We start from the raw sequence: 26592 nt of genomic DNA, 5'->3' as shown, positions 1-26592 counted from the left end.
CGTAGGCAGTGCGCGTGCACAGAGAGGCGCACCCTCTCGGCTGCCGTAGTTCGCCTCTTCGCTTGGGCGCCTCGTCGTCATGGCGGCCGTTCGGAAGCCGGTGCTGCTCGGGCTTCGCGATACTGCAGTGCACTGCTGCCCCACGGGGCTGGGCGCCTGGACCGCGAGCAAGCTGGGCGGCATTCCGGTGAGGTGGGGCGACGGAGCCGGGGTCGGCGGGTGCTGGTGAGGGCTACGGGGTGAGGGAGTGGGCGAGGTCTCGGGTAAGAGTCAGGGTCTGAGTGCCTCCCTTGCCCTCAGGACGCCCTGCCCGCCGTGGCAGCGCCGAGGCCAGTGTGTGAACTTTGCAGGCAGCCGCTTGTCCTGGTCGTGCAGGTGTACTGCCCGCTGGAAGGCTCCCCCTTTCATCGGCTCCTGCACGTGTTCGCTTGCCCCCGCCCGGGGTGCGCTAGCGGCAGGGCGCGCAGGTAGGCGGGGGCGGGAGCGGGGGTGGGGGGCCAGCCCCCGGCGCACCCGGAGGGGACTGGTCAGTCGGCTGGCAGTCGGCTATGGACCCTTCACCGCAGTTTTTCTTTACTATGAAGTTGGAAGGTGTTCCGCTCCCAGTGCCTGCAAATGCGAGAGAAAGAGACGCAGGACGCTCAGGTAAAGCGCTTGTGATCTGCTGTAATTTGAGGGTATTTTCCAGAATTTCGTTTAAGACAAACTTTAAGCCATGTTCTTTGAAGTACTTTGGAATGGTTTCTGCTTTTTTTTATGTTTAGTTTTTATTACTTTTTCTTATTAGTCATCCATTTTATACACATCAGTGTATACATGTCAATCCCAATCTCCCAATTCATCACACCACAATTTGCTTTTGTTTTGAACCATAAAATGGTACTTCCTTAATGTCTTGTTAGTTGTTTTAATTATGCACTGAAGGTATGGAAGCATATAGCTTACTGACTTTTCTGTTTGGGAAAAACTCTGGGTGTGTACATACATATCATTATATATGTGTGTGTTTATAGTAAATATACTTACTGTGATAAGTATATGTGTATATAACAAACATATTTAATATGACAAAACTCGAATGTATTAAATTAAAAAAATCAGGCAAGTTGGTAGCTGCAGGACAAAATTCAGCTTCCCTTTGCCTGTGAATGCTGCTTTATATATACACTGAATTCTTAATGTGTGCCAAGCACAGTACTAGCAATACTGGGAATAAAAAGGTGGTGTCTGCCTGTATTTGTCAGGGTTCAAATGCAGATAATAGAAAAGCACTTTGACTTTTTAAAGCTGAGACAGACTTAAAATTAGGTTTTTACTAACTTATTTGGATAGCCTGGAGGAGATGACTCCAGGAGTGACCTCCGGAACCACATCTCAGAACTGGCCTGTCAAGGAGCTGCTAACCTCTCTTGCAGTCAGGAAACTGAGATGTGTTCCGGTGAATGGAAGCTGTCCTATTCAGAACTGTTGACTCCAGAGCCTTGCTGTCTCCATCTACAGATCAGCTACCTTTTTTTTCATGGCTCTTCTTTCCACTTCACTCTGTCTCAAGTTTGTGTCTCCCTCTAGACACAGACAGACCCCCTGATCACACCTAGGACCCCAGGTGCTTAGGAGTCTGGGAAATGTAGTTCTTTCTTACCATGTGCAATACATGAAGCACAACTGAAAGAGATGTTGAAGAAACCACTGTACTGCATTTGCCATGGGGCCCCTGAAAAGGAAACACAATATTTGTCACCTCCAACATGCTTTTGAGTAAACGGGGTCCAGGAAGTTGAATCAGAGTGTGCCAGAGTGGAGGGCGGGGGGTGCTGGTGTTAAGGCTCCCTCAGGAAGGTGAAGGGATGGGTGGCTCAGGAAGCCAAGGGAGTAGGTGAGATCACCCAAGTGTGCTTGAACCACATTCACTGGATATTTTTCCAGAAACAGGAAAATGGCCTCACAGCTGAGGACTGGTGTGAAGGTGCAGACGACTGGGGAAGTGACAGGGAGGAGGCGCCTCCACCACAGCTTATCTCAGATTTTGGAAATGATTCCAGCCGTGCCAAAGACAGAGACTGGACTGCCCAGCTCCAAGACCTCCGCCTGCAGGATACTGTCCCGGGTGCTGCTCCTCCTGTGCCTCCTGGGGAAGGGATGGCCTTGCCTTCCGTGCTGCCACAGTTCCTGCCCTACTACATCTGTGTTGTTGATGAGGATGACTACAGAGACTTTGTCAGTCTAGATCATGCTCAGAGCCTTCTGAGGGAGTATCAGCAGAGAGAGGGAATTGACATGGAACACTTGCTTTCCCAAAGGTGAGAGGGTGTACTGCTGAGTGTGAGAGGTGATTTGATCAGGAAGCTGCCACAGTGGGTACCCTTTGGTTTTACCCTCGTATCTGGGGAAACTTTTTCAGGCAGCACTTGTGTGTGTAGGACCTTTCTGCTTCATGCCTCTCGGATGAGAAAGGGAGACAGACAAGGGGATCTTACCAGCCACCCTTGAGTTAGCTTGAAAACACTTTGTTCTGTTTATAGGGACCCTCAGGAAAGTGAACAAACAGAAGTTAGGGATACCAAGTATTTACACAAGATGGGTTTACTAGCTCTTTAACTTTTCTGTTTTTAAATGTATAACAGAGACAGGTAAGTTAGAAAAATGCCATTTGTTTATTGACTCTTGCCTGTGGCTCAAGAACTGGCCTAGGACCTCAGAGACCCTCCCAGAGCCTCAATTCTCCCCTCTAAAATGGGGATGATACTGATATCTGGGTGGTGTATCTCCTCACATGGTTTTTGGAGTTAAGTGTGAGAATAGGTCTTGAAAGGCTTTATAAACCAAAACCCTCTAAAGTTTGAAGTAAGAATAATCACTTTGCTATTATAATAGAATTACAATAGGATATATGGAGAGTTGACCTGGTTCTTTACCAGAGCTGTATCATTTGTAAGCTTTTTCAGAATACTGTTGGAGTGTGTGAAGAAGTGTTGGTGTTTGAAAATAATCCATAATGGAGAAAGAAATGGAGAGAGTGAGTGGACATAATGACTTTTTAAATTGCAAATAATTATCCAGAGTTGAAAATGGCTAGGAAGCAGGGCTTGAGAGAAGGGTAGCAGGGGGGTTACTGCTATTCAGTATAATTTTCAGTATATTTCTAAATACTGTAATTCTCTGGATATATACAGGCAAAAGTGTTTTTTGCTTCTCTTTTTAGTCTTTCTAGTGATGGTGATGAAAAATATGAGAAGACCATAATTAAAAGTGGAGATAAGATGTTTTACAAATTCATGAAGAGAACTGCTGCTTGTCAAGAGCAGATTTTGAGGTAAAGGCACATTTTTTTAAATTGTTTTTCTTGATTGTAAAAGTAATGTATATAGGGCTTCCCTGGTGGCGCAGTGGTTGAGAGTCCGCCTGCCAATGCAGGGGACACGGGTTCGTGCCCCGGTATGGGATGGTCCCTCATGCCGCGGAGCGGCTGGGCCCGTGAGCCATGGCTGCTGAGCCTGCGCGTCCGGAGCCTGTGCTCCGCAACGGGAGAGGCCACAACAGTGAGAGGCCCGCGTACCGCAAAAAAAAAGAAAAGAAAAGAAAAGAAAATACTTTTAAAACCACCACCAGGCTAGGTCTCTCACTTCAATCACTCTTGTGCTTTAATTTCAGTTCTTATTTCATTTTGGGGAAAATTTCCTATTTCATCGTTGAGTATTGTTTTTCATCCATTTGTTGAGTTCTCTATTTTGGACACCAATTATCCTTACAGTAGTTATGTTTATCAAACTTCCATAGATATCACCTTCTCTCTAATTGCTTTGTCTTTTTCTTTTGCATTCACTAGATTTTCACAACTCTTTTCACCACGTCAGTACTTCGATTTTCAGCCAAGTCTATTATTTCTAAATTTATTCAATATGTAATGTGTGGCTTGGTTTCTTTAGCAATTCAGTTTCCCTTGGCTTCTCATAGTTACTTCATTTTCTCAACTTTGAGCTCTTGGGTTTCACTGAATGTATTTTCTTACAAAGTTCTGCTCTATCTTGAAAACTCTGCTGGGAATTATGTGTTCTCAGTTTATGTTTTCTTCCAGATATGGTTCCTGGCTCATTTTTGTTTGTACTGTTCATTTCTTTAATTTTACTGATTGCAGGAGTGGAATGCCACTTTTCATCTAGCTCATGCCTGAAGGGGGCAACTCCGTTTAGACCACCAGTTTTCTCCAAAACGGTGTGTGGGCTTTCTTACTGATTTTCTGTCTATCTCATATCAGAGGTCTGCTCTTTTCCCCTTCTCCAAGCATATTTTTCATTTCTTCTACTTTTCTGTAGTGAAGTGGGGTGGGGATATGGCTCTGTAAGACTAGATGCCATCTACTAGAACACCTGGGTTTCACTTTGACTTCTCAGATAGTGTAAAATGTCTTACATGTTGGGAGATCCCATTTTAATGGGGAAGAAATTGCCCTTGACCTCTTTATCATTACTGTAACTAGTCAACAACTTGTGCTTCTGAGAGGCAACTCCTAATTCCCTGCATCGTCACCCCACCACACCCCGTTCTCTGGCCAGCAGCCCTACAGCAGAAGATACAGACTCTTTTCCTATTTGCTTCTTTCCAGATTCAAGATTATTACTGCAATTCTCAGGATCTTGTGGGCTAATTGGTGTATTTTGAAGAGGTGAAAGAAGAAGGCTGTATGGTTAGAACTCACACTAAACCATTCCAGAAATTTCTCTGCCTTCCTCTGTGAAAAGTAAATTAATTACAAAAATAAATATTTAAATACATGTGAGGTACTCAGACCTGTATTAGACATTTAGTGATATTATGTCCTGAGCTGCCACTCTTGAGTTTTATGGTATTAAGTTCCTTTCCTTATTTCAGTGCTGATGGAAGGGATTTTCTTTTTAATACTTGTTTTTTTTCTATTTTATTTTTGGCTGACTTTTACCTTTTATATTCATCATATCAGGTATTAGGGGAGAAAGACCATTTGATTTTACTCTGTCCACTTTATCTGGACCCATTTTTCCAAGTTTTCCCTGTGTCATTATTTTTATATACTATAACCTGCTGGGTATGTCATTTCCTCTGAGGCCTCTCTGACATCCTACTTATAATAGCTATGTTTTATTTTCCTCATTTATCACTTGTGGAAATCATACAACATGTCTATTTATTTTTAACCTCCCTCACTAGAAAGCTAAAGCTATAAAAACACGGACTTTGTGTCATTTCATGCTGCACCTGCAGCATCTAAAATAGACCCAATAAATATTTGCTGGATGAATGAATACGTTCACTGAAAAGTAGGTATTAGGCCCATTTTACAGAAGAGAAAATAAAGGTAAAGTCATCTGCCCAAGGCCAAGTCTTCTAAGACCTAAACCAAGGTTCTTTTCAACCATACCACATTTGAAAAGGTGTTGGCTCCACCAAATACCTACTATATGTTTTGTGTGAGAGTTATATACTGTCCTTACCACCAAAGAATTTACAGAAATTAGGTGATTCAGTAGACCCTTGTCCTAAGATGATGAAGAATAGATAAATATGCCAGTGCTATTAAGAGATCCTAGGGCTTCCCTGGTGGCGCAGTGGTTGAGAGTCTGCCTGCCGATGCAGGGGACACGGGTTCGTGCCCCAGTCCGGGAAGATCCCACATGCCACAGAGCGGCTAGGCCCGTGAGCCATGGCCGCTGAGCCTGCGCGTCCGGAGCCTGTGCTCCGCAACGGGAGAGGCCACACAGTGAGAGGCCCGTGTACCACCACCAAAAAAAAAAAAGATCCTAGGGAATTCCCTGGCGGTCCAGTGGTTAGGACTCTGCACTTTCACTGCCAAGGGCCCGGGTTCGATCCCTGGTTGGGGAATTAAGATCCCACAAGCCACGCAGCACGGCCAATTAAAAAAAAAACAAAACAAAAAGATCCTAACAGATCTCTGCTTCCCCAAAACATAGCATAGTGGATTTCAAACAACAGCCAGTATTTACGTATATTTTACAGAGTATTTGCCTCATCACCTCATTTGATTCTCATAGGAATCCTATGAAATAGGTAGTTGTATCATCATCCTCACGTTAGAGATGAGGCACTGAGGATAAGAAAGGTTAAGTGACTTGCCCACGGACCCACAGGTAGAAATGGAAGACCTGGGCAATGAACTTCCAAGACGTATGATTCAATATCCTATGAGCACTTGTTACTTACTACAAAGTATTATGTCTTCAATATATGAAACTTATAAAGTAGAACACACAGGGGAAATAAAATCGAAACTATTATAACTAACAAAGATTTAATTACAAAGATGGAAGTCAAACTGATAAGGACACACTCTGTAGTTCAAGAAGAATCAAGACCCCACACCCCAGATAACAGCCTCCTAAACCCCCATCTCAAGAATAGCATCAACACTCACCCAATTTCACAAGCCAGAAACTCAAAACCACTTCTGTTGCCTTCTTTTACTCTCATATCCAAGGGTCACCAAGAATTGCCATTATAAAAATATCCCACAGGAACTTCCCTGGTGGTCCAGTGGGGAAGATTCCGCACTCCCAATGCAGGGGGCCCGGGTTCCATCCCTACTCAGGGAACTAAGATCCCACATGCATGCTGCAACTAAGAGTCTGCATGCCACAACTAAGAAGCCTGCAAGCTGCAACTAAGAGCCCACATGCTGCAACTTAACATGCTGCAACAAAGATCCCGCGGGCCGCAAGTAAGACCCAGCGCAGCCTAAATAGATAAATATTTTTATAAAGAAAGAAAAGAGAAAAATTATAAATATTCTATGACCCCAATTATTTTTTTTTAAAAATACACAAAACCGGGCTTCCCTGGTGGCGCAGTGGTTGAGAGTCCGCCTGCCGATGGAGGGGACACGGGTTCGTGCCCCGGTCTGGGAGGATCCCACATGCCATGGAGCGGCTGGGCCCGTGAGCCATGGCCGCTGAGCCTGCGCGTCCGGAGCCTGTGCTCCGCAACGGGAGAGGCCACAACAGTGAGAGGCCCGCGTACAGCAAAAAAAAAAAAAAAAAAGCAAAACCTACTTACATGTGTGCATCCAAATGCATAAAAAATAAGTGAACTTAATAAAAATCTTAGCTTCATGGTTTGAGGAATACTGTAGATTTTGGTTTTCTTGTTATACTTTCCTGTGTTTCCCAAACTAATATACATTACTTTTCTTTTTATTTATTTATTTTTGTGGTACGCGGGCCTCTCACTGTTGTGGCCTTTCCCGTTGCGGAGCACAGGCTCCGGCCGTGCAGGCTCAGCGGCCATGGCTCACGGGCCTAGCCGCTCCGCGGCATGTGGGATCTTCCCGGACCAGGGCACGAACCCGTGTCCTCTGCATCGGCAGGCGGACTCTCAACCACTGCGCCACCAGGGAAGCCCTAAAAGTATTTTCGATTAAGGTCTTACTGTATAGCACAGGGAACTATATTCTGTATCCTGTGATAAACCATAATGGAAAAGAATATGAAAAAGAATATATATATATGTATAGCTGAGTCACTATGCTGTACAGCAACAGTTAAACACAACTTTGTAAATCAACTATACTTCGGTAAAATTAAAAAACATAAAGCCTGTCTGAAAATTCCATCATTTTGGCTGTGGATCTCCTGGTATTCTTTCTTTATGGGTCAATTTTTTCTGCTTCTTTGAATATCTAGTAACTTAAAAAAATTGTTTACTGGAAATTGTATGTTGAAGAACAGTAGATACCGAAGTTAATATTTATTCCTTAGGGGTGTATGCACCTTCTTCTGTAAGGCCAGTACTGTGGGGGGCTGAGTCTTTTGAATCTGCAGTTGAGCTGAGTCTGGGCTTTGTTGCAGTTTTAGTTAGATTCAATTCAACATTAGCTTTACTTAGTGCCTTCATCTAGACTTGGTAACCATTGATAAGAATTCAGATATCTTGCTCTAATATACAACCTTGCAGCTAGTTTTCTGGGCCTTTGGATTTTCTTTGCTCTCTGGTTTTGCTCCGGATACTGTCCAAGAAAGAAACAAAATTTGCAAAGCGTGGTCTTAGATGTTGGAATGTGACTTGTATGTGGCCTTGATTCACGGTTCTTTATTTCCTTGCTCTAGGTATTCCTGGAGTGGAGAACCACTTTTCTTGACCTGCCCTACATCAGAAGTCACTGAGCTCCCAGCCTGCAGTCACTGTGGAATCCGAAGGATATTTGAGTTTCAGCTTATGCCAGCGCTGGTCAGCATGCTCAGAAGTGCTAATTTAGGTAATAAGCCGTTCATTTATTTGAGCTTGTGGGTTTCTAGCACTAATTTGGAATTATTTTAAAAATGAAGGACTATTGTTTCATTTTTGTTTCCTTATAAAATATAAGCATATTGCATAAAATTTGGGAAATTAGAATTATTATTATTTTTTAAATATTTATTTTATTTTTAAATTTTCTTTTTTTTTTTTTGGCTGCATTGGGTCTTAGTTGCGGCACGCGGGATCTTCGTTGAGGCGTGCGGGCTTCTCTCTAGTTTGGCATGCGGGTTTTCTCTCTCTAGTTGTGGAACATGGGGTCCAGAGCATGTGGGCTCTGTAGTTCGCGGCACGTGGGCTCTCTTGTTGAGGTGCGCGAGCTCAGTAGTTGTGGCGTGCGGGCTTAGTTGCCCCACAGCGAAATTAGAATTATTTTAAGGAAACTTGTGTTGCTTCCATTTGGGGCTATTATAAATAAAGTTACTATCAACATTTGTGTACAAGTCTTTATATGGACATAGGCTTTTCAGTAAGTATCTAGGAGAAAAATGGTTGAATTATGTGGTAGGTGTGTGTTTAACTTTTTAAGACATTGCCAAACTGTTTTGCAAAGAGGCTGTGCCACTTATATCCCAACCAGCAATACATGAGAGTTGCACATCCTTGGCAACACTTGATATGGTCTGTCTTTTTCATTTTAGCCAGTCTCACAGGTGTGTAGTGATGTCGCATGGTTTTAATTTGCATTTCTCTAACAACTAATGATTTTGAGCATCTTTTCATGTGTTTATTTACCACTATATGTTTTCTTTGGTGAAGTATCTGTTCTAATCATTTTCTCTTTTTAAAAATTGGATAGTTTGTCTTCTTATTACTGAATTTTGAGAGTTTTGTATCTATTCTGGATACAAGCCCTTTAGTATATAATTTATAAATATTTTCTCCAAGTCTGTGGCTTGCCTTTTTTTGTTTCTGTTTTTTTGGTATGGACTTTATTCTTTAGAAGCTTTCAATTTACAGAAAAATTAAGGAATAGTACATAGAGTTCCCATATACCTCACACCCAGTTTCCCCTTTATTAACATTTTACATTAATATGGTACTTTTGTTACAATTAATGAACCAGTATTAATACATTATTAACTAAAATCCATAGTTTATTTAGATTTCCTTAATTTTTACCTGATATCCAAGAGCCTATCCTGGATACCACAGTGCATTTAGTTGTTGTGTCTCTTGCCTGTGATGGATTTTCAGACTTCCTCATTTTTGAAGACCTCGACAATTTTGGGGAGTACTGGTCACTTACTTTGTAAGATGCCCCTATATTGGAATTTGTCTGATTTTTTTCTTATAATCAGAATGAGATTATGGGTTATTGAGAGGAAAATCACAGGGGTGAAATGCCATTTTCTTCATGTCACACATGATGTCAAGGGTGCATCTTTATACATTGACTGTTGATGTTAGCCTTGATCACCTGGTGTTTCAGGTTTCTCCACTTGAAAACAATTCCTTTTTCTCCCCCCAGTCAGAATAAAATGACTTGTCTTTATTCTCTAAACAGTGTCCTTTCAAAAAACAGTTTTTAATTTTGAAGGACAATTGATTAATTTTTTCTTATATGGATCATGTTTTTAATGTCTTCTCTAAGAAATAATTGCCTAGCCCAAGGACACTAGTTTTTTCCTAGTTTTATGTTTTACATTTAGATTTATGTCCGTTTTGAGTTAACTTTTATATATGGTGTGAGGTATGGATCAAGTACATTCTTTTCCATGTGAATATCCAGTTGTTTCAGCACCGTTTATTGATAAGGATATTCTTTCTCTGCTGAATTATCTTTTACCTTTGTTGAAAATTGGTTGTCCATATATGTATTAATTTATTTGTGTACTCTCTATTCTGCATTCTGTTCCATTAATCTGTTTTTCTGTTTTGACACCACTGCCACACTGTCTCGACTACTGTAGCTTTGTAGGATTTGTAATCTGGTAGTGTCAACCTTGCAGCTTTATTCTTCCTTTTCAAAGATATTTTGACTCTTCCAAGTCCTTTGCATTTCTATGTTTTTAAGAATCAGCTTGTCAGTTTCTTTAAAAAGTAAAAGGCATTCTGGGGTTTTGATTGGGATTGCATTGATTCTCTGGATCAGTGTGGGGAGAATTGATATCTTAATGTTGAGTCTTCCAACTCATGTACATAGTATGTCTTTCCATCTATTTAGCTTCTCTTTAATTTCTTGCAGCAGGGTCTTATACTTTTCAATGTATAGTCTTGCACATCTTTTTTCAGTTTTGTCTCTAAGTATTAACTGCTTTTTTATGCTATTGTAAATGGCATTTAAAAAATTTCAATTTCTGATGTTCGCTGCTAGTATATTTAAATATAATTGATTTTTTAAAAGATGTGTTGTAAAATATACATACTTAAAATTTACCATTTTGTGGTCATGAAGAATCTAGGGACAAGACGGCAGTAAAGATGCAGACCTACTATAGAATGGACTTGAGGACATGGGGAGGGGGAAGGCTAAGCTGGGACAGAGTGAGAGAGTGGCATGGACATATATACACTACCAAATGTAAAATCAATAGCTAGTGGGAAGCAGCCGCATAGCACAGGGAGATCAGCTCGGTGCTTTGTGACCACCTTGAGGGGTGGGATAGGAAGGGTGGGAGGGAGGGAGACGCAAGAGGGAAGAGATATGGGGATATATGTATATGTATACCTGATTCACTTTGTTATAAAGCAGAAACTAACACACCATTGTAAAGCAATTATACTCCAATAAAGATGTTAAAAAAATTTACCATTTTAGCCATTTCTTTAAGTGTATAGTTTAGTGGCATTAAGTACATTCACAATGTTATGTAACCATCACCACTATTTCTAAAACTTCTTTGTTATCTCAAACAGAAAATCTGTACCCATTAAGAATTAACTACTCGCCCAGTCCCAGAAAGGAATTAACCCCCCCCATTTTCTCTTCCCCTAGTTGCTGGTAACCTCTATTCTATCTCTTTCTGTCTCTGTGAATTTACCTATTCCAGATACCTCATATAAGTGGAATCATACAACATTTGTCCTTTTGTGTCTGGCTTATTTCACTTAGCATAATGTTTTCAGGGTTTGTCCATGTTGTAGCATGTATCAAAATTACCTTCCTTTTTATAATTCATTGTATGTATATACAAATTTTTAAAATTCTTTAACTTGGTGAGGTTTCCATCCTTTAGCTGTTATGAGTAATGCTGCTGTGAGCAGTGGTATACAAATATCTGTTTGACTCCCTGTTTTTAGTTCTTTTGGGTATATCCTAGGAATGGCATTGCTGGGTCATTTTTAGAGCTGTAAACACATACATTGAAAACAAAGAAAAATCTCAAATCAATGACCTAACTGTTTACCTTTTAAGGAACTTGAAAAAGAAGAGCAACCAACCAAAGCTCACAGAAGAAAGGAAGGAATAAAGGCTAGAGCAGAGATCTTAAAGGATAATATAAAAACAACAGAGACAAGTGTTCTAAACCAAATTTTTTGGTGTGGATTCTTTAGGATTTTCTACATATAAGATCAGATCATCTCTATTTACTAATATATATTTTATATATATACACACACACATATTAGTATTTGCTAAACGTAATGATTTTACATGGGATGGTGGCGGATTACATTTGATCTTTATGACCATTGAGTATTCTTATGTGTATCTAAAGTACTCTTAGAACAGACATGAAAATATTCCATCTACTCATCAAATTCACAAAACATGTTTATTCATTGTACAATATTTTAAAAGGTTAGCATGGTTTAATTTTAGAAGCAGAAATTCTGTCTCTTAAGATAATGAGTTGACCAAGGCACACGTTTGGCATAATCATATACAGTTGAGGAATAATGGCTTCTGTCTCTTTGCGCAGCTGCCATAATCACTCACGTATAATATCTGCAATGAGGGCGTTTTTATGTCAGCGTTATCTTTTTCTGGTTTACCAGTAATTACCTGAGGTACATCATATCCATTTCCTCTTTTATTTCAGCAATCAGTAAACCTTTCTTCTGTGGTTATGGAAGTGTTCTTAACATGAACATACCTTGTCATGTGACGTATTCGTTTACCATGGCCTACTTCTCTTTTACAATCAGAAACGAGGAAAGTTGTTCGCTTTTTGTATTCCCTACTGTATTTCAGATCTAACCTGATTTCTTAGGACCTTTATATATTTCTTTTGAATCGCTTTAAACACATAAGAAGAGATCACTTTTTATCTTTACCTACATCATTAGTTGTATGGACATTATAATAACATGTAATTTTTTTTTACTACACTGAAAGTCATTTCAGGCTTTGATCTTGGAGTAGTTTTTCTAAGAGGTGACTTGTTCCCGGGACAAAATATAGCAACAACTAAAATCACTTGCAGGATTGTCTACTATTTTTGTTTCTTTAAATTTGTCAGTTTTGGGGGCTTCCCTGGTGGTCCAGTGGTTAAGACTCCGGTGCTTAAGGGCACGGGTTTGATCCCTCATTGGGGAAGTTCTGCAAGCTGTGGAGTGCAGCCAAAAAAAAAAAAAAATTTTGTCACTTTCTGGTAACTATCCTAGGAACTGGTGAGTTCTAGGTATTTTTTAAACCATTCTGATTAGAAAACATCAAGATGAAACACTGAATCTTTGTGGTCAGAAATTCTGTTATCATTATTCTAATATGAATATTTGAGTTGAAGATAATTTGATTTTGATCTGTTAGTGTGGAAATGTAAGTATGGAGACAAAGACAAAATAAAAACAAGCATTCTTGGGATTTCCCTGGTGGCGCAGTGGTTAAGAATCCACCTGCCAATGCAGGGGACACGGGTTCGAGCCCTGGTCCGGGAAGATCCCACATGCTGTGGAGTAACTAAGCCTGTGTGCCACAACCACTGAGCCTGCACGCTAGAGCCCACGTGCCACAACTACTGAAGCCTGCGTGCCCAGAGCCCATGCTCCGCAACAAGAAAAGCCACCTCAATGAGAAGCCCATGCACTGCAATGAAGAGTATCCCCCTGTCAGATTTCCCTGGTGGTGCAGTGGTTAAGAATCCGCCTATCAACACAGAGGACACGGGTTCAGTCTATGGTCTGGGAAGACCCCACATGCTGCGGAGTAACTAAGCCCATGCACCACAACTACTGAGCCTGCGTTCTGGAGCCCGCGAGCCACAACTACTGAGCCCGTGTGCCACAACTACTGAGCCTGCACTCTAGAGCCTGTGTGCCACAACTACTGAAGCCTGCGTGCTTCAGCTACTGAAGCCCGTGTGCCTAGAGCCTGTGCTCTGCAACAAGAGAAGCCACTGCAATGAGAAGCCCACGCACTGCAATGAAGAGTAGCCCCCGCTTGCCGCAACTAGAGAAAGCCCACATGTAGCGATGAAGACCCAATGCAGCCAAAAAAATAAAAAAGAAAATTAAAAAAAAAGAAAAGGAAAAGAGTAGCCCCTACTCGCTGCAACTAGAGAAAGCCCACGCACAGCAACAAAGACCCAATGTAGCCAAAAATAAAATAATAAATTAATTAAGTAAATTAAAAAGAAATAAACTTAAAAAAACAAGTATTCTTGGGAAAAAAAGATCACGTCATCTGCAAGAGAGATAATTTTATTTTTTTATTTTGAAAATATTTATTTATTTTGGCTGTGCTGGGTCTTAGCTGTAGCACACAGGATCTTTGTTGCGACATGCGGGATCTTTAGTTGCAGCATGCGGGCTTCTTAGTTGCGGCATGTGAACTCTTAGTTGTGGCATGCATGTGGGATCTAGTTCCCCGACCAGGGATTGAACCCAGGCCTCCTGCATTGGGAGCACGGAGTCTTACCCACTGGACCACCTGGGAAGTCCCCAACAGAGATAATTTTACTTCCTTCTTTCTGATTTGTATGCCTTTTATTTTTCTTGTTCAATCGCTCTATATAGAACTTCTGTATCGAATAGAAGTTACAAAAGTAAAAGTAGGCATCCTTTACTTGTTCCTGGTCTTAGGGGAATAGCTTTTAGTTTTTCACCATTAGTATTAAGTTAGCTGTGAGTTTTTCATGTGTATGGCCTTTTTCAGATTGAGGAATTTACCTTCTATTTCTAGTTTATTGAGTGATTTTTATCACTACAGAGTATTGAATTTTGTCAAATGCTTTTTTTCTGCATCAATTGAGATGATCATGGTAATTCTGTGGATTCTGTTAATGTGGTATATTATATTGATTTTGGTATGTTTAAACATCTTTCCATTCTTGGGATAAATCCCATTGGATCATAGCATATAAACCTTTTTATAAGCTCCTGGATTTGGTTTGCTAGTATTTTGTTGAGGATTTTTGCATCCGTATAGGGGACATTGGTTTGTACTTTTCTTTTAATATCTCTGTCTGGCTTTGGTATTAGGATAATACTAGCCTCAGAGAATGAGTAAGTAGTCCCTTCTATTCAATTTTTTGGGAGACTTAAAGAAGGATTGGTGTTTATTCTTCTTTAAATGTTTTGTAACATTTACTAGTTATATCCTCTAGTCCTTGGCTTTTCTTTATAAATTTATTTATTTTATTTATTTATCTTTGGCTGCGTTGGGTCTTTGTTGCTGTGCACGGGCTTTCTCTAGTTGCGGTGAGTGGGGACTACTCTTCATTGTGGTGCGCGGGCGTGGGATCTTCCTGGACCAGGGCTTGAACCCGTGTCCCCTGCATTGGCAGGTGGATTCTTAACCACTGTGCTACCAGGGAAGCCCCTTGGCTTTTCTTTACTGGAAGGGTTTTGATTACTCATTCAATTTCCTTGCTATAGGTCTATTCAAATTTTCTGTTTCTTCTTGAGTCAGTTTTGGTAGATTGCATGTTTCTAGGAGTTTATCATTTCTTTTAGGTTATTCAATTTGTTGGTATACAACTGTTCATATTATTCTCTTAGAATCTTTTATTTCTATGAAATTTGTCTTAATGTTTCTACTTTTTTTTTTTAAAGTAGTTATGTATTCAGTATTTTATTTATTTATTTTTGGCTGTGTTGGGTCTTCGTTTCTGTGCAAGGGCTTTCTTTAGTTGCGGCAAGTGGGGGCCACTCTTCATCGCGGTGCGCAGGCCTCTCACTATCGCGGCCTCTCTTGTTGCGGAGCACAGGCTCCAGACGCCCAGGCTCAGTAGTTGTGGCTCACGGGCCTAGTTGCTCCACGGCATGTGGGATCTTCCCAGACCAGGGCTTGAACCCGTGTCCTGTGCGTTGGCAGGCAGACTCTCAACCACTGCGCCACCACGGAAGCCCTAATTTTTTTTTATTTTTGGCTGTGTTGGGTCTTCGTTGCTGCACGCGGGCTTTCTCTAGTTGCAGCAAGTGGGGGCTACTCTTCGTTGCGGTGTGCGGGCTTCTCATTGCGGTGGCTTCTCTTGCAGAGCACGGGCTTCAGTAGTTGTGGCACGTGGGCTCAGTAGTTGTGGCTTGAGGGCTCTAGAGTGCAGGCTCAGTAGTTGTGGCACATGGGCTTAGTTGCTCCATGGCATGTGGGATCTTCCCAGACCAGGGCTCAAACCCATGTCCCTTGCATTGGCAGGTGGATTCTTAACCACTGCGCCACCAGGGAAGTCCCAATGTTTCTACTTTCATTTCTGGTTTTAGTAATTTGAGTCTTCTCTTTTTCTTAGTCATTCTAGCTAAAGATTTGTCAATTTTGTTGATCTTTACAAAGAACAAACTTTTGGTTCTGTGGGTTTTTCTCTATTGTTTTTATATTCTCCATTTAAAAAAGAATTCTGCTCTAGCCTTTATTTTTTCCTTTCTTCTGCTGGCTTTGATAGTGTGGCCTTTTTCTAGTTCCTTAAGGTATAGACCATTTAGGTCATTGACTTGAGATCTTTCTTTGTTTTTATTGTGTGTGCTTATAGCTGAAAATTTCCTCTTAGCACTGCTTTCACTGCAGTTTGGTATGTTGTGCTTTCATTTTCATTTGTCTCAAGGTATTGTCTAATTTCCTTTTTGATTTCTTTTTTGACCTGTTGGTTGTTTAAAAATGTTCTGTTTATTTTTCACGTATTGGTGAATTTTCCAGTTTTTGTCCTGTTATTGATTTCTAGTTTCATTTCATTGTGATCAGTAAAGATACTTACTATGAGGTAAGTCTTCTTCAATTAATTGAGACTTATGGTATATCCTAGAGATGTTCTGTGTGCACTTGAAAAGAATGTGGTGTTAAATGGTGTGTTCTTTATGTGTCTGTTAGTTCCAGTTGTCAAACTATTGCTTTGTCAAACCTTCTGTTTCCTTATTGATCTTCTCTCTGGTTGTTTTATTTATTATTTTAAGTGAGTTAGTTTTTTTTGTTGTTGTTGTTGTTGTTGATTTTTTTGCTGTACGTGGGCCTCTCACTGTTGTGGCCTCTCCCGTTGCGGAGCACAGGCTCTGGACGCGCAGGCTTAGTGGCCATGGCTCACGGACCCAGCCGCTCCGCGGCATGTGGGATCCTCCCGGACCGGGGCACAAACCCGTGTCCCCTGCATCGGCAGGCGAACGCTCAATCACACGCTCAAAAAAAAAAAAAAAAAAAAAGAAAGAAAAAGATAGCCAACCTACCTCTCTTTTAGTTACTGTTTGCCTACTAGCTCTCTTTTAGTTACTGTTTGCCTAGAATTTTTTTTTCTATCCTTTTGCTTTCATCCTCTTTGTGTCCCTATTATCTAAAGAGAGTATTTCTAATAGTGTATAGATTAGTGTTATTTTATTATTTTTTTATATCCCATCTGTCAATGCTTTTTTTTAAATAGGAGAGTTTAATCCATGTACATTTAATGTCATTACTGATAAAGGATTTACTTCAGCCATTTAGCTATTTTCTGTATGTCTTATAATATTTTTGTTCCTCAGTTCTTCCATTATTGCCTTTTTTTTTGGTATTTAGGTGATTTTATTGTAGTATACCATTTAGATTCCCTTCTTTCATTGTCTGTATACAGTAAGTCTCCTACATACGAATGAGCTCCTTTCTGAGAGCGTGTTTGTAAGTCCGATTTGTTCATAAGTCCAACAAAGTTAGCCTAGATACCCAACTAACACAATCTCCTATATAGTACTGTACCGTAATAGGTTTGTAATACTTTTCACAAAAATAATACACGAAAAAGAAACACAAAAAATAAAGAAAACATTTAAAATCTTCCAGTCCAGTACCTTGAAAAGTACAGTAGTCCAGTACAACAGCTGGTGTACAGGGGCTGGCATCGAGTGAACAGGCAAGAGGAGTTACTGACTGGAGGAGGGAGAGGAGGTGGGAGATAATAGAGCTGAAGGATCGTCAGCAATAGGAAATGGAGGGCAACGGCAATTTCACTCACGCCTGATGTTGATGGAACACGTTTGCATCTTTGAAAGTTCGCAACTTGAAGGTTCATAGGTAGGGGACTTACTGTATTTTTTAGTATTTTACTTAGTGATTACTTGCAATTAACGTCTTAAAATTTTAGCAACCTAGTTTGAATAATACCAACTTTCTTTCAATAGTATACAAACACTTCTACTTCTATATACATCTATTCTTTTCCCTTTATATTGTTAACATCACAGATTATATCTTTATACCTTGTATGTCTCTTAACATAGATTCATAATTGCTATTTTATGCATTTGCTTGTTAAATTGTATAGGAGAAAGAAGTTACAAACTAAACCAGAAGTATAATAAAGCTGTCCTTTATGAAGTTCTTTATTTTTCCTGTTTTTGAGTTACTGTCTAGTATCCTTTAATTTCAACCTGGAGAACTCCTTTTAGCATTTCTTTTTTATATATATATAAATTTATTTATTTGTTTTTATTTTTGGCTATGTTGGGTCTTCGTTGCTGCGCATGGGCCTTCTCTAGTTGCAGCGAGCAGGGGCTACCCTTCGTTGTGGTGCGCAGGCTTCTCATTGCAGTGGCTTCTCTTGTTGCAGAGCATGCACTCTACGTGTGCGGGCTTCAGTAGTTGTGGCACGCGGGCTCAGCAGTTGTGGTTCATGGGTTCTAGAGCGTAGGCTCAGTAGTTGTGGTGCATGGGCTTAGTTGCTCCGCGGCATGTAAGATCTTCCCAGGCCAGGGATAGAACCCGTGTACCTTGCATTGGCAGGTGGATTCTTAACCACTGCGCCACCAGGGAAGCCCCTAGCATTTCTTACAGGGAAAATCTACTGTTATGAACTCCCTCAGCTTTTAAAAAAAAAAAAAAAGAAAGAAAATCTGGTAATATCTTAATTCTCCTTCAATTTTGAAAGATAGTTTTGACAGATACATAATTCTTTATTTACAGTCTTTCAGGATGAAATGTGTCATCCCATTGCCTCCTGGCTTTCATGGTTTCTGAGAAATCAACTGTTAAATCTTATTGAGGCTATCTTGTATGCAGCTAGTCACTTCTGTCTTGCTGCTTTCAAAGTTACCCTTTTGTCTTTGAGTTTTAACAGTTTGTCAATTTAACGTTTGACTACCGTGTGTCTGGTGTGGATCTCTGAGTTTTTACTGCTTGAAGTTTGTTGAGCTTCTTGGATATGGTGTTGGAGCTAGTTGCTAAATGAAAGAAGGAAAATCTCTAAAACTTACCAGTGTCTTAATCGAGCTCTTACTGGTTCCAAAATAGATAGTTTCAGATAGTTCTTCCAGCTCAGTAGCTGCCTTAGTGCAAGGTCAGATTCCTAGAGCTTCCCACTCTGCCATGTTCCTTGACATAATTTCCACAATTGATTTTTGTATACTGATCTTGTGCCCTGCAACTGTTCTGTTGATTATTTTGTTGATTACGTCAGGTTTTGAACATAGACAATCATGTTGTTTGGGGATGAAGACAGTTACTTCTTCCTTTCCTTAGCTGGCTGTCTTTTTTTTCTTTTCTTTTCTTCTTCTCTTTTTTTTTTTACCTACTGCACTGACTAGAACCTCAATACAGTGTTGAATGTAAATATGAGAGCAGACATCCTTGTCATATTTCTGATCATAGGAGTAAAGCAGTCAGTCTTTAATCGTTAGGTAACTTAGTAACTTGTTAACTGTAGGTTTTTTGTAAATGCTCTCATCAGGTTGAAGAAGTGCCTGTCTAATCCTATTTTTTTGCATTCTTTTTTTTTTCTTAACAAATTTATTTAATTATTTATTTTTGGCCACGTTGGGTCTTTGTTGCTGTGTGTGGACTTTCTCTAGTTGTGGCTAGCAGGGGCTACTCTTCGTTGCGGTGTGCGGGCTTCTCATTGTGGTGGCTTCTTTTGTTGTGGAGCATGGGCTCTAAGCACACAGGCCTCGGTAGCTGTGGCATGTGGGCTCAGAAGTTATGGCTCACGGGCTCTAGCGTGCAGGCTCAGTAGTTGTGGCGCATGGGCTTAGTTGCTCCATGGCATGTGGGGTCTTCCCAGAGTAGGGCTTGAACCCGTGAACCCTGCATTGGCAGGCAGGTTCTTAACCACTGCGCCATCAGGGAAGTCCCTTTGAGTTCTTTTTAACAGCTGTGTATACAAGTATTATTTAAGTCATGTTAGCAAATTGTTGCATGGTAGGTATCTACCAGTTTCTGTTGCCATCAGCCACATAGGAGGTTGTTGATGTCCCAGCATCTTTTGCAGCATCTGGTACAAAATTTTGGAAAAGTTTTGCAAATATTATTGTTAAAACGTCATAACCTAGCAATTCCACCCAAAAGAATTGAAAACATACGTACACCAAAACCTGTACACAAATGCTCGTATCAGCATTATTCGAAATACCCAAAAAGTGGAAATAACTGAAATGTTCATCAACAAATCAGTATACAAACAAAACGTGGTATCTCCAGTGAGTATTATCTGCCATGAAAAGAAAGGAAGTACTACATGATAAACGTGCTACAAATAGTTGTGCCTTGAAAACATTATGCTAAGTGAAAGAAGCCAGACACAAAAGGCTACAAATTATATGATTCCTTTTATATGAAATGTCCATAATAGGCAAATCCATTGAAAGAGAAGATTAGTAGTTGCTTGTACCTGGAGGCAGGAGAGAATGGGGAGTGACTGCTAACGGGTATGGGCCTGGGGTGTCTTTCTGGGGTGATGAAAATGTTCTGGAATCTGATAGTGGAGATGTTTGTATAACTATGTGAATATGCTAAAAACCAATGAACTGTAGCTTTAGAATGGTAAATTTTATGGCATGTGAATCATATTTTAACTAAGAAAAACACCGTGTAAGCAGCTGCGCAAACTCATAACGCCTTTGGTGATCCTTATAAGGATGACAGGGACAACAATTATGACAGCAAAGCGACAATTATAACAATTAGGTTTAATGGAGGAAGACCAATTTTTAAAAAATATTTATTTTTTGGCTGTGTCGGGTGTTAGTTGCGGCACTCGGGATCTTTGTTGCGGTGCATGGGCTTCCCTCTTGTGGCACGTGGGCTCAGTAGTTGTGGTGCACGGGCTTAGTTGCCCCGCAGCATGTGGGATCTTAGTTCTCTGACCAGGGATCGAACTGGCATGCCCTGCATTGGAAGGTGGTTTCTTAACCACTGGACCATCAGGGAAGTCCCAATGGAGGTAATTAAGCCAACTTAAATAATGAACATTCATTTTTTAGGAAAAAACGTTAGTTTTATTTATCTATTTATTTATTTTTGTGGTACGTGGGCCTCTCCCGTTGCGGAGCACAGGCTCTGGATGCACAGGCTCAGCGGCCATGGCTCACGGGCCCAGGCGCTCCGCAGCATGTGGGATCTTCCCGGACCGGGGCACAAACCCGTGTTCCATGCATCGGCAGGCAGACTCTCAGCCACTGCGCTACCAGGGAAGCCCACGTTAGTTTTATTTTGCCCTTTTATGTATTGATAATATGTAGTTGAAATTTTTCCTGTTGCATGTGTTTTTTTAACCAGTATTTCTACAAATTAATGTTATTGACACCAATCCTGTGTGCCCTTAACTTTTTGAGATCTTCATATTTTTCTTGCTGAGGTATTTATTCTACCTCTTCCTTGTTTGTTACACATCCTCCTCTTTTTTTTTTTTTTAACTACTTTTGTGTTAGGTTTTCACAGTTCAAAAATGTATGGGTTTCTCTCAGTCTTTATTGTTGTTTTTTTTCTTTTCTTTTTAAAATTCTAAGTCAAAAAGTCTATCTCCTAGTTGTTTTTCTAGGAGATGGCTTTGTAAAATATTTAAATCATTACTCCATGCAATGTTAAGTTTACTTACATTGTTGTTACCCGGATCTCCATAACTTTTTCATCTTTCAAATCTGAAGCTCTGTACCCATCAAACAACTCCCCACAACCCCTGGTAACCACCATTCTACTTTCTATTTCTATGAATTTGACTACTGTAGGTACTTCATATAAGTAGAATTATAGTATTTGCCCTTTTGTTATTGCCTTACTTCACTTAGCATAATGTCCTTAAGGTTCATCCACGGTAGCATGTGTCAGAATTTCCTTCCTTCTTAAGGCTGAATAAATATTCTATCATATGTATATACCGATCTTGTTTATCTGTTCGTTCGTTGATGGACACTTGCTTCTACCTCTTGGCTATTATGAATAATGCTGCAATAAACATGGGTATACAAATATCTCTTTGAGATCCTGCTTTCATTTCTTTTGGTTATATACCCAGAAGTGGAATTGCTGGATCGTATGGTAATTGTATTTCATTTTATTTTTTCGAAGAACCGCCATACTGTTTAACATGGTGGCTGCACCATTTTATATTCCCAGTCAACAGTGCACAAGAGTTCCAGTTCCTCCATATCCTCACCAACACGTATTTTCTGTGTTTTTCATAGTAGCCATCCTAATAGGTGTGAGGTGCTACCTGATGGTTTTGATTTGCATTTCCCTAATGATTAGTGATGTTGAGCATCTTTTCATATTAATGACTTATTAGTCATTTTCATATCACTTTATGTAAATGCCTATGCAAGTCCTTTGTCCATTTTTTTTTTTGCGGTACGCGGGCCTCTTACTGTTGTGGCCTCTCCCGTTGCGGAGCACAGGCTCCGGACGCGCAGGCTCAGCGGCCATGGCTCACGCGCCCAGCCGCTCTGCGGCATGTGGCATCTTCCCAGACTGGGGCACGAACCCATGTCCCCTGCGTCGGCAGGCGGACTCTCAACCGCTGCGCCACCAGGGAAGCCCCCTTTGTCCATTTTTTAATCGGCATATTTATTTTTTGTTGTTGAGTTGTAGGAGCTGCTTATATATTCTAGATGTTAACTCCTTATCAGATATGATTTGCAAATATTTTCTCTCATTCCACTGATTGTGTCCTTTGATGCACATAAGTTTTTAATTTTGATATAGTCCAATTTGTCTGTTTTTTCTTTTGTTGCCTGTGTTTTGCTGTCATATCCAGGATATCTTTACCACGTACTTCGTTTTAATTTATTTATTATTTATTTATTTATGTAATGGCTGTGTTGGGTCTTTGTTGCTGCGTGCGGGCTTTTTCTAGTTGTGGCGAGCCGGGGCTACTCTTCGTTGTGGTGCCCGGGCTTCTCGTTGCGGTGGCTTCTCTTGTTGCGGAGCACGGGCTCTAGGCACGTGGGCTTCAGTAGTTGTGGCTCGCGGGCTCCAGAGCGTAGGCTCAGTAGTTGTGGTGCACGGGCTTAGTTGCTCTGTGGCCTGTGGGATCTTCCCAGAGCAGGGCTTGAACCTGTGTCCCCTGCATTGGCAGGCAGATTCTTAACCACTGCGCCACCAGGGAAGTTCCTAGGTAATGGGTTCTTTATTCAAGAGGCCCTAGTTTCTAAAAGATCCTCTGAAATTAAGAGAATTATATTCATTCTGTATTTCAATTTTGAATAGTATGCATTATCTTTACTATAATAGATAAGGAAATGTATACCCTACTCCATCTCCAAATATTTGAGTATCATTTTTGCTTTATCAAGGTTTTTAAGTCTGTATTCTATAGCCATAATTCTCATAGCTGTTTAGCCTATGAATTCTTTATTTTGACTGTTCTCTCCTAGCTGGAATCTATCAAGTAATAGCCTCAAAGAGGGCTCGTAGGTGTTGTTCTTACTTTAGAATGTGTGTGCTGGTCTGCCTTTATATTTGAAGGACAGCTTATGTATAAAGTTCTTAAGCCCCACTTTCTTTCTTCAGAACTTTGTAATCGCCCATGCTGTCAACAGTGAGAGCCCCGCCAGTCCCTTTATCTGGTACCTCCTGTCATCTCCCATGGCTGCGTCTCACTGGGAAGTGTTTTTGCATTGAATGTTGCTTTGTAGAAGTCTGAGGGTGGACTGATTTCCACCCCGCCCCACCGCCGCCACCTTTGTAACTAACTTTATGCTAGGATGCCTGTAGAATTTTATTTATTTATGAAGTCCAGGCACTGAACTAACATATGTCTTGCCATCCCATTGTTCTATAATCCTTTTATTGTGGGACAGGATAGGTCTTCCGACCTATATATTTAGTTTTTCTTCCTTTTTATTTCTGAGTATCTTTTCTGTTGAATTTGTAGCTTTTCTACGGAAGCAACACCAGTTGCTTTGGTCACCTTTCTCCTCTCAAATGCATGCTTTTCCCTTTCCCTCTACATTCATTGAGATTCTCTCAAGCCTTTTTTTCTACCTGTAATTAAGTTTCACCTGTCTTTTCTGTTTCTTGTGATTTCTGCTGTTTTTCATTGGATGTGTAATGGGACTGTTTTGATCTCCATATGCCGTGTCTTTCTCCTCCCCCTCCCTCATCCTCCAAATGTGGCAGGTCTCTGGGCTCATGTATAATACTCAGCTACTTGGTATTTTATTCTTTCTAATTCCTTACACCTCCTTCTTTCATCTCCTGGTGGTTACTAGTACTGAGTTTCAGCCTTCTAATGCCCTCTGAAAACTGCCTGTTGCTCATTCTAGTTGGGAATTATCTCAAATTCACCACGTTAGTTTTTCAAAATCAGCTCTATTTTGGCCTTTCTTTGTACTGTCTTTGATTTTCTTTCCATTATTGCTGTCTACATTTTTAAAAAGTATTTTTCTTTTGCTGCTGCAAACCAGTTGCCCAACTGCTCCTTTTCACTCCTGATTTCCTATTCTGATTTCAGCAGGAGTTCTTGTTGCTCATGTTCTCTTGATGACATTCTTCGTGGCTCCATCCATCAATAAACTTCTATAAATTCTTACGATTTATTTTCTCCTTTTTGCCTGTATCCTTTCTTGGAGGTAGTGTTCTGTCAGTGTGACGTATTTTAAAATGATCTTCAATGTCAGATAGTCTAGACATTTGCAATGAAGACTAATTGAGATTTTTTGTTTATTTTCAAAGTATATTTTACTGGGACTTCCCTGGTGGTCTAGTGGCTGGGACTCTGTGCTCCCAATGCAGGGGGCCTGGGTTCGGTCCCTGGTCAGGGAAGTAGATCCCACATGCCACACCTAAGAGATCGCATGCCACAACTAAAGATCTCACATGCCGCAACTAAGACCCGATGCAGCCAAATAAATAAATAAACATTTTTTAAAAAAATATATATTTCACTGATAAATCTGTGGGTTTTTTTGCAATCAGCAGTCACTTTTTGTAGGAAAACTGCAACTGTATTGTGACTGAAAACTAGTGAGCACTGTTTTTGCTTTAAGTAATTATTTTTTCCAGTGTGTAAGGTAGACTCACTCCCTGTGGCAACGCCAATTATCCTCATATTGAGCCATCTTTTTCCTTCCTTTGTATTTTCTTCTAATTGCTTAACAGTTAACACTTAAGATGTGCCAGGCTCTGTTCTAAGTATCTTACATGTATTGGCTTGTTTACTCCTCCTTACAGCAATCTTGTCATCATGATAAATATAGTCATTATAACATAGAGATGAAATCACTTGCTCAGGGTGGTAGAGCTGGGGTTTAAACTCCAGCAATCTTGTTCCAGAGTCTGGGCTCTATCCACTAAGCAAACTTTGAAAAAAAAATTTTTTTTGATGGCTATACTATTTTATTAACATTTAAATTTCACCAAGAGTTCAAGTATATGCTAGCCATTTGTTCAGATTTTTGAAATAAAGACAAAATGGGCAAACGGTTTTGAGGGTGCGATGTATTTAACACTGCACAATATATTCACCAACTAGACAATCGAAGGGGTGGTATGACTATACACTTAGGAGCACCAAGTACAGGAACAAGCCCTGGAATTGGAAGAAAAACCTGCCATTCAGGACTGAACAGAGGTCTCTGGTTGCTGACAGAATCTCCCCCTGACTTCAGACATGAGACAAACCGAGGGAGTCTGTCAGTATACAAAAACCACTGCCTTTAGTAACAGGATGGACTTGCCAGAACCAATTCAGATTGTGGGGACCAGTCTGAAGTGAGCAGGGTTGGCTGGAGGCTGGAGATGTTGCAGCTGAAGGCCAGCATCGCCAGATGACAGCAGCCATGTTCTAAAAATCGCTGATTTCTACACAAGTTCCCAAGATGCTTTCCCCAAACAGGGCAAACTTTGAATATTGAGTGTATCTCATAAGTTTTCTCTTTGTTGGAATCCTGAATATGTTGTATTTTTCAGGTCTTTCTGTGGAATTCGGAACCGTTCTAATATACACATGTGAGAAGAGTTGCTGGCCTCAAAATCATCAGACTCCCGTGGAAGAATTTTGTATTATCCAAGAGGACCCAGATGAATTATTATTTAAGTAGTGCATTTCCTTTTGTGTTTTTTGTTTGTTTGTTTGTTTTCATTTTGGGCTGCGTTAGGTCTTGGTTGTTGCGCGCAGGCTTTCTCTAGTTGCGGAGAGTGGGGGCTACTCTTCATTGCAGTGCGCGGGCTTCTCATTGTGGTGGCTTCTCTTGTTGTGGCTCGCGGGCTCTAGAGCACAGGCTCAGTAGTTGTGGCCCATGGGCTTAGTTGCTCTGTGGCATGTGGGATCTTCCTGGACCAGGGCGTATTCTTAATCACTGTGCCACCTGGGAAGCCCTTTCCTTTTGTTTATATAAATTAAAGCAAATTTTAACGTTTAAATTGTGTTTTTACCTCATTTTGACTCACAATTTATTAGCTCTTGTTTCTTTTTGCTTTTTGACACCCCTGATGAGTCTGGAGCCAGTACTAGAACCTCGCAGCTGTGGGCTGGTTAACCCTTCCAGGGTCAGTGGCCTGTGTCCACAGTGGCAACTCAGAATGTGGCTCCTCTGTAGCCCAGAGGGCAGGTGATCCTATGTAAGCAGACTGGTGGGTTCTAGGAGGGAGAGCAGCTGGAGAGCCATGAGCGCAGCCAGCCACGTACTACCCCTGCAGCCTTGGCACTTTTGCTGTCCCTGGGTGCTGACAGAGCAAACTACTGGAACTGCTCCAGCTGCTTGAGGCTCCAGTCCTGTGACATGAGCTGTTTATACCCGCCTGGTATTCCCCCACCCCAGGCT

At 40.8% G+C, this 26592-nt stretch overlaps 1 protein-coding gene across 3 annotated transcripts; it reads left to right on the top strand.

Annotated features, from left to right (window-relative positions):
• PDCD2L (programmed cell death 2 like) lies at window positions 1-26191 on the top strand. Of its 3 annotated transcripts, none has more exons than XR_016390946.1 (7): window positions 1-187; window positions 301-467; window positions 585-645; window positions 1927-2300; window positions 3203-3313; window positions 4604-4738; window positions 8094-8174. XR_016390946.1 is itself a non-coding variant. In XM_022585793.2 (7 exons), exons 1-7 carry the CDS (start codon window positions 80-82, stop codon window positions 25867-25869), a joined length of 1101 nt encoding a protein of 366 aa, XP_022441501.1. In that variant the 5' UTR covers window positions 14-79; the 3' UTR covers window positions 25870-26191. The 3 variants fall into 3 exon arrangements, 2 of the variants coding, with proteins under 2 accessions (XP_089759067.1, XP_022441501.1); XM_022585793.2 differs by lacking the exon at window positions 4604-4738 and adding an exon at window positions 25739-26191 and having other exon boundaries at window positions 14-187; window positions 8094-8242; XM_089902941.1 differs by lacking the exons at window positions 3203-3313; window positions 4604-4738 and adding an exon at window positions 25739-26191 and having other exon boundaries at window positions 9-187; window positions 8094-8242.
• The last annotated feature ends 401 nt before the right edge of the window (window positions 26192-26592 follow it).

Source organism: Delphinapterus leucas, chromosome 20 (genome assembly GCF_059928025.1).
Source record: "Delphinapterus leucas isolate spDelLeu-1000000601 "Yukka" chromosome 20, BTC_Dleu_Yukka2, whole genome shotgun sequence".
In the NCBI taxonomy this organism is placed as follows: domain Eukaryota; kingdom Metazoa; phylum Chordata; class Mammalia; order Artiodactyla; family Monodontidae; genus Delphinapterus; species Delphinapterus leucas.
Note: the sequence above shows the minus strand (reverse complement) of the source record. Positions and strands in the feature narration are given on the sequence as shown.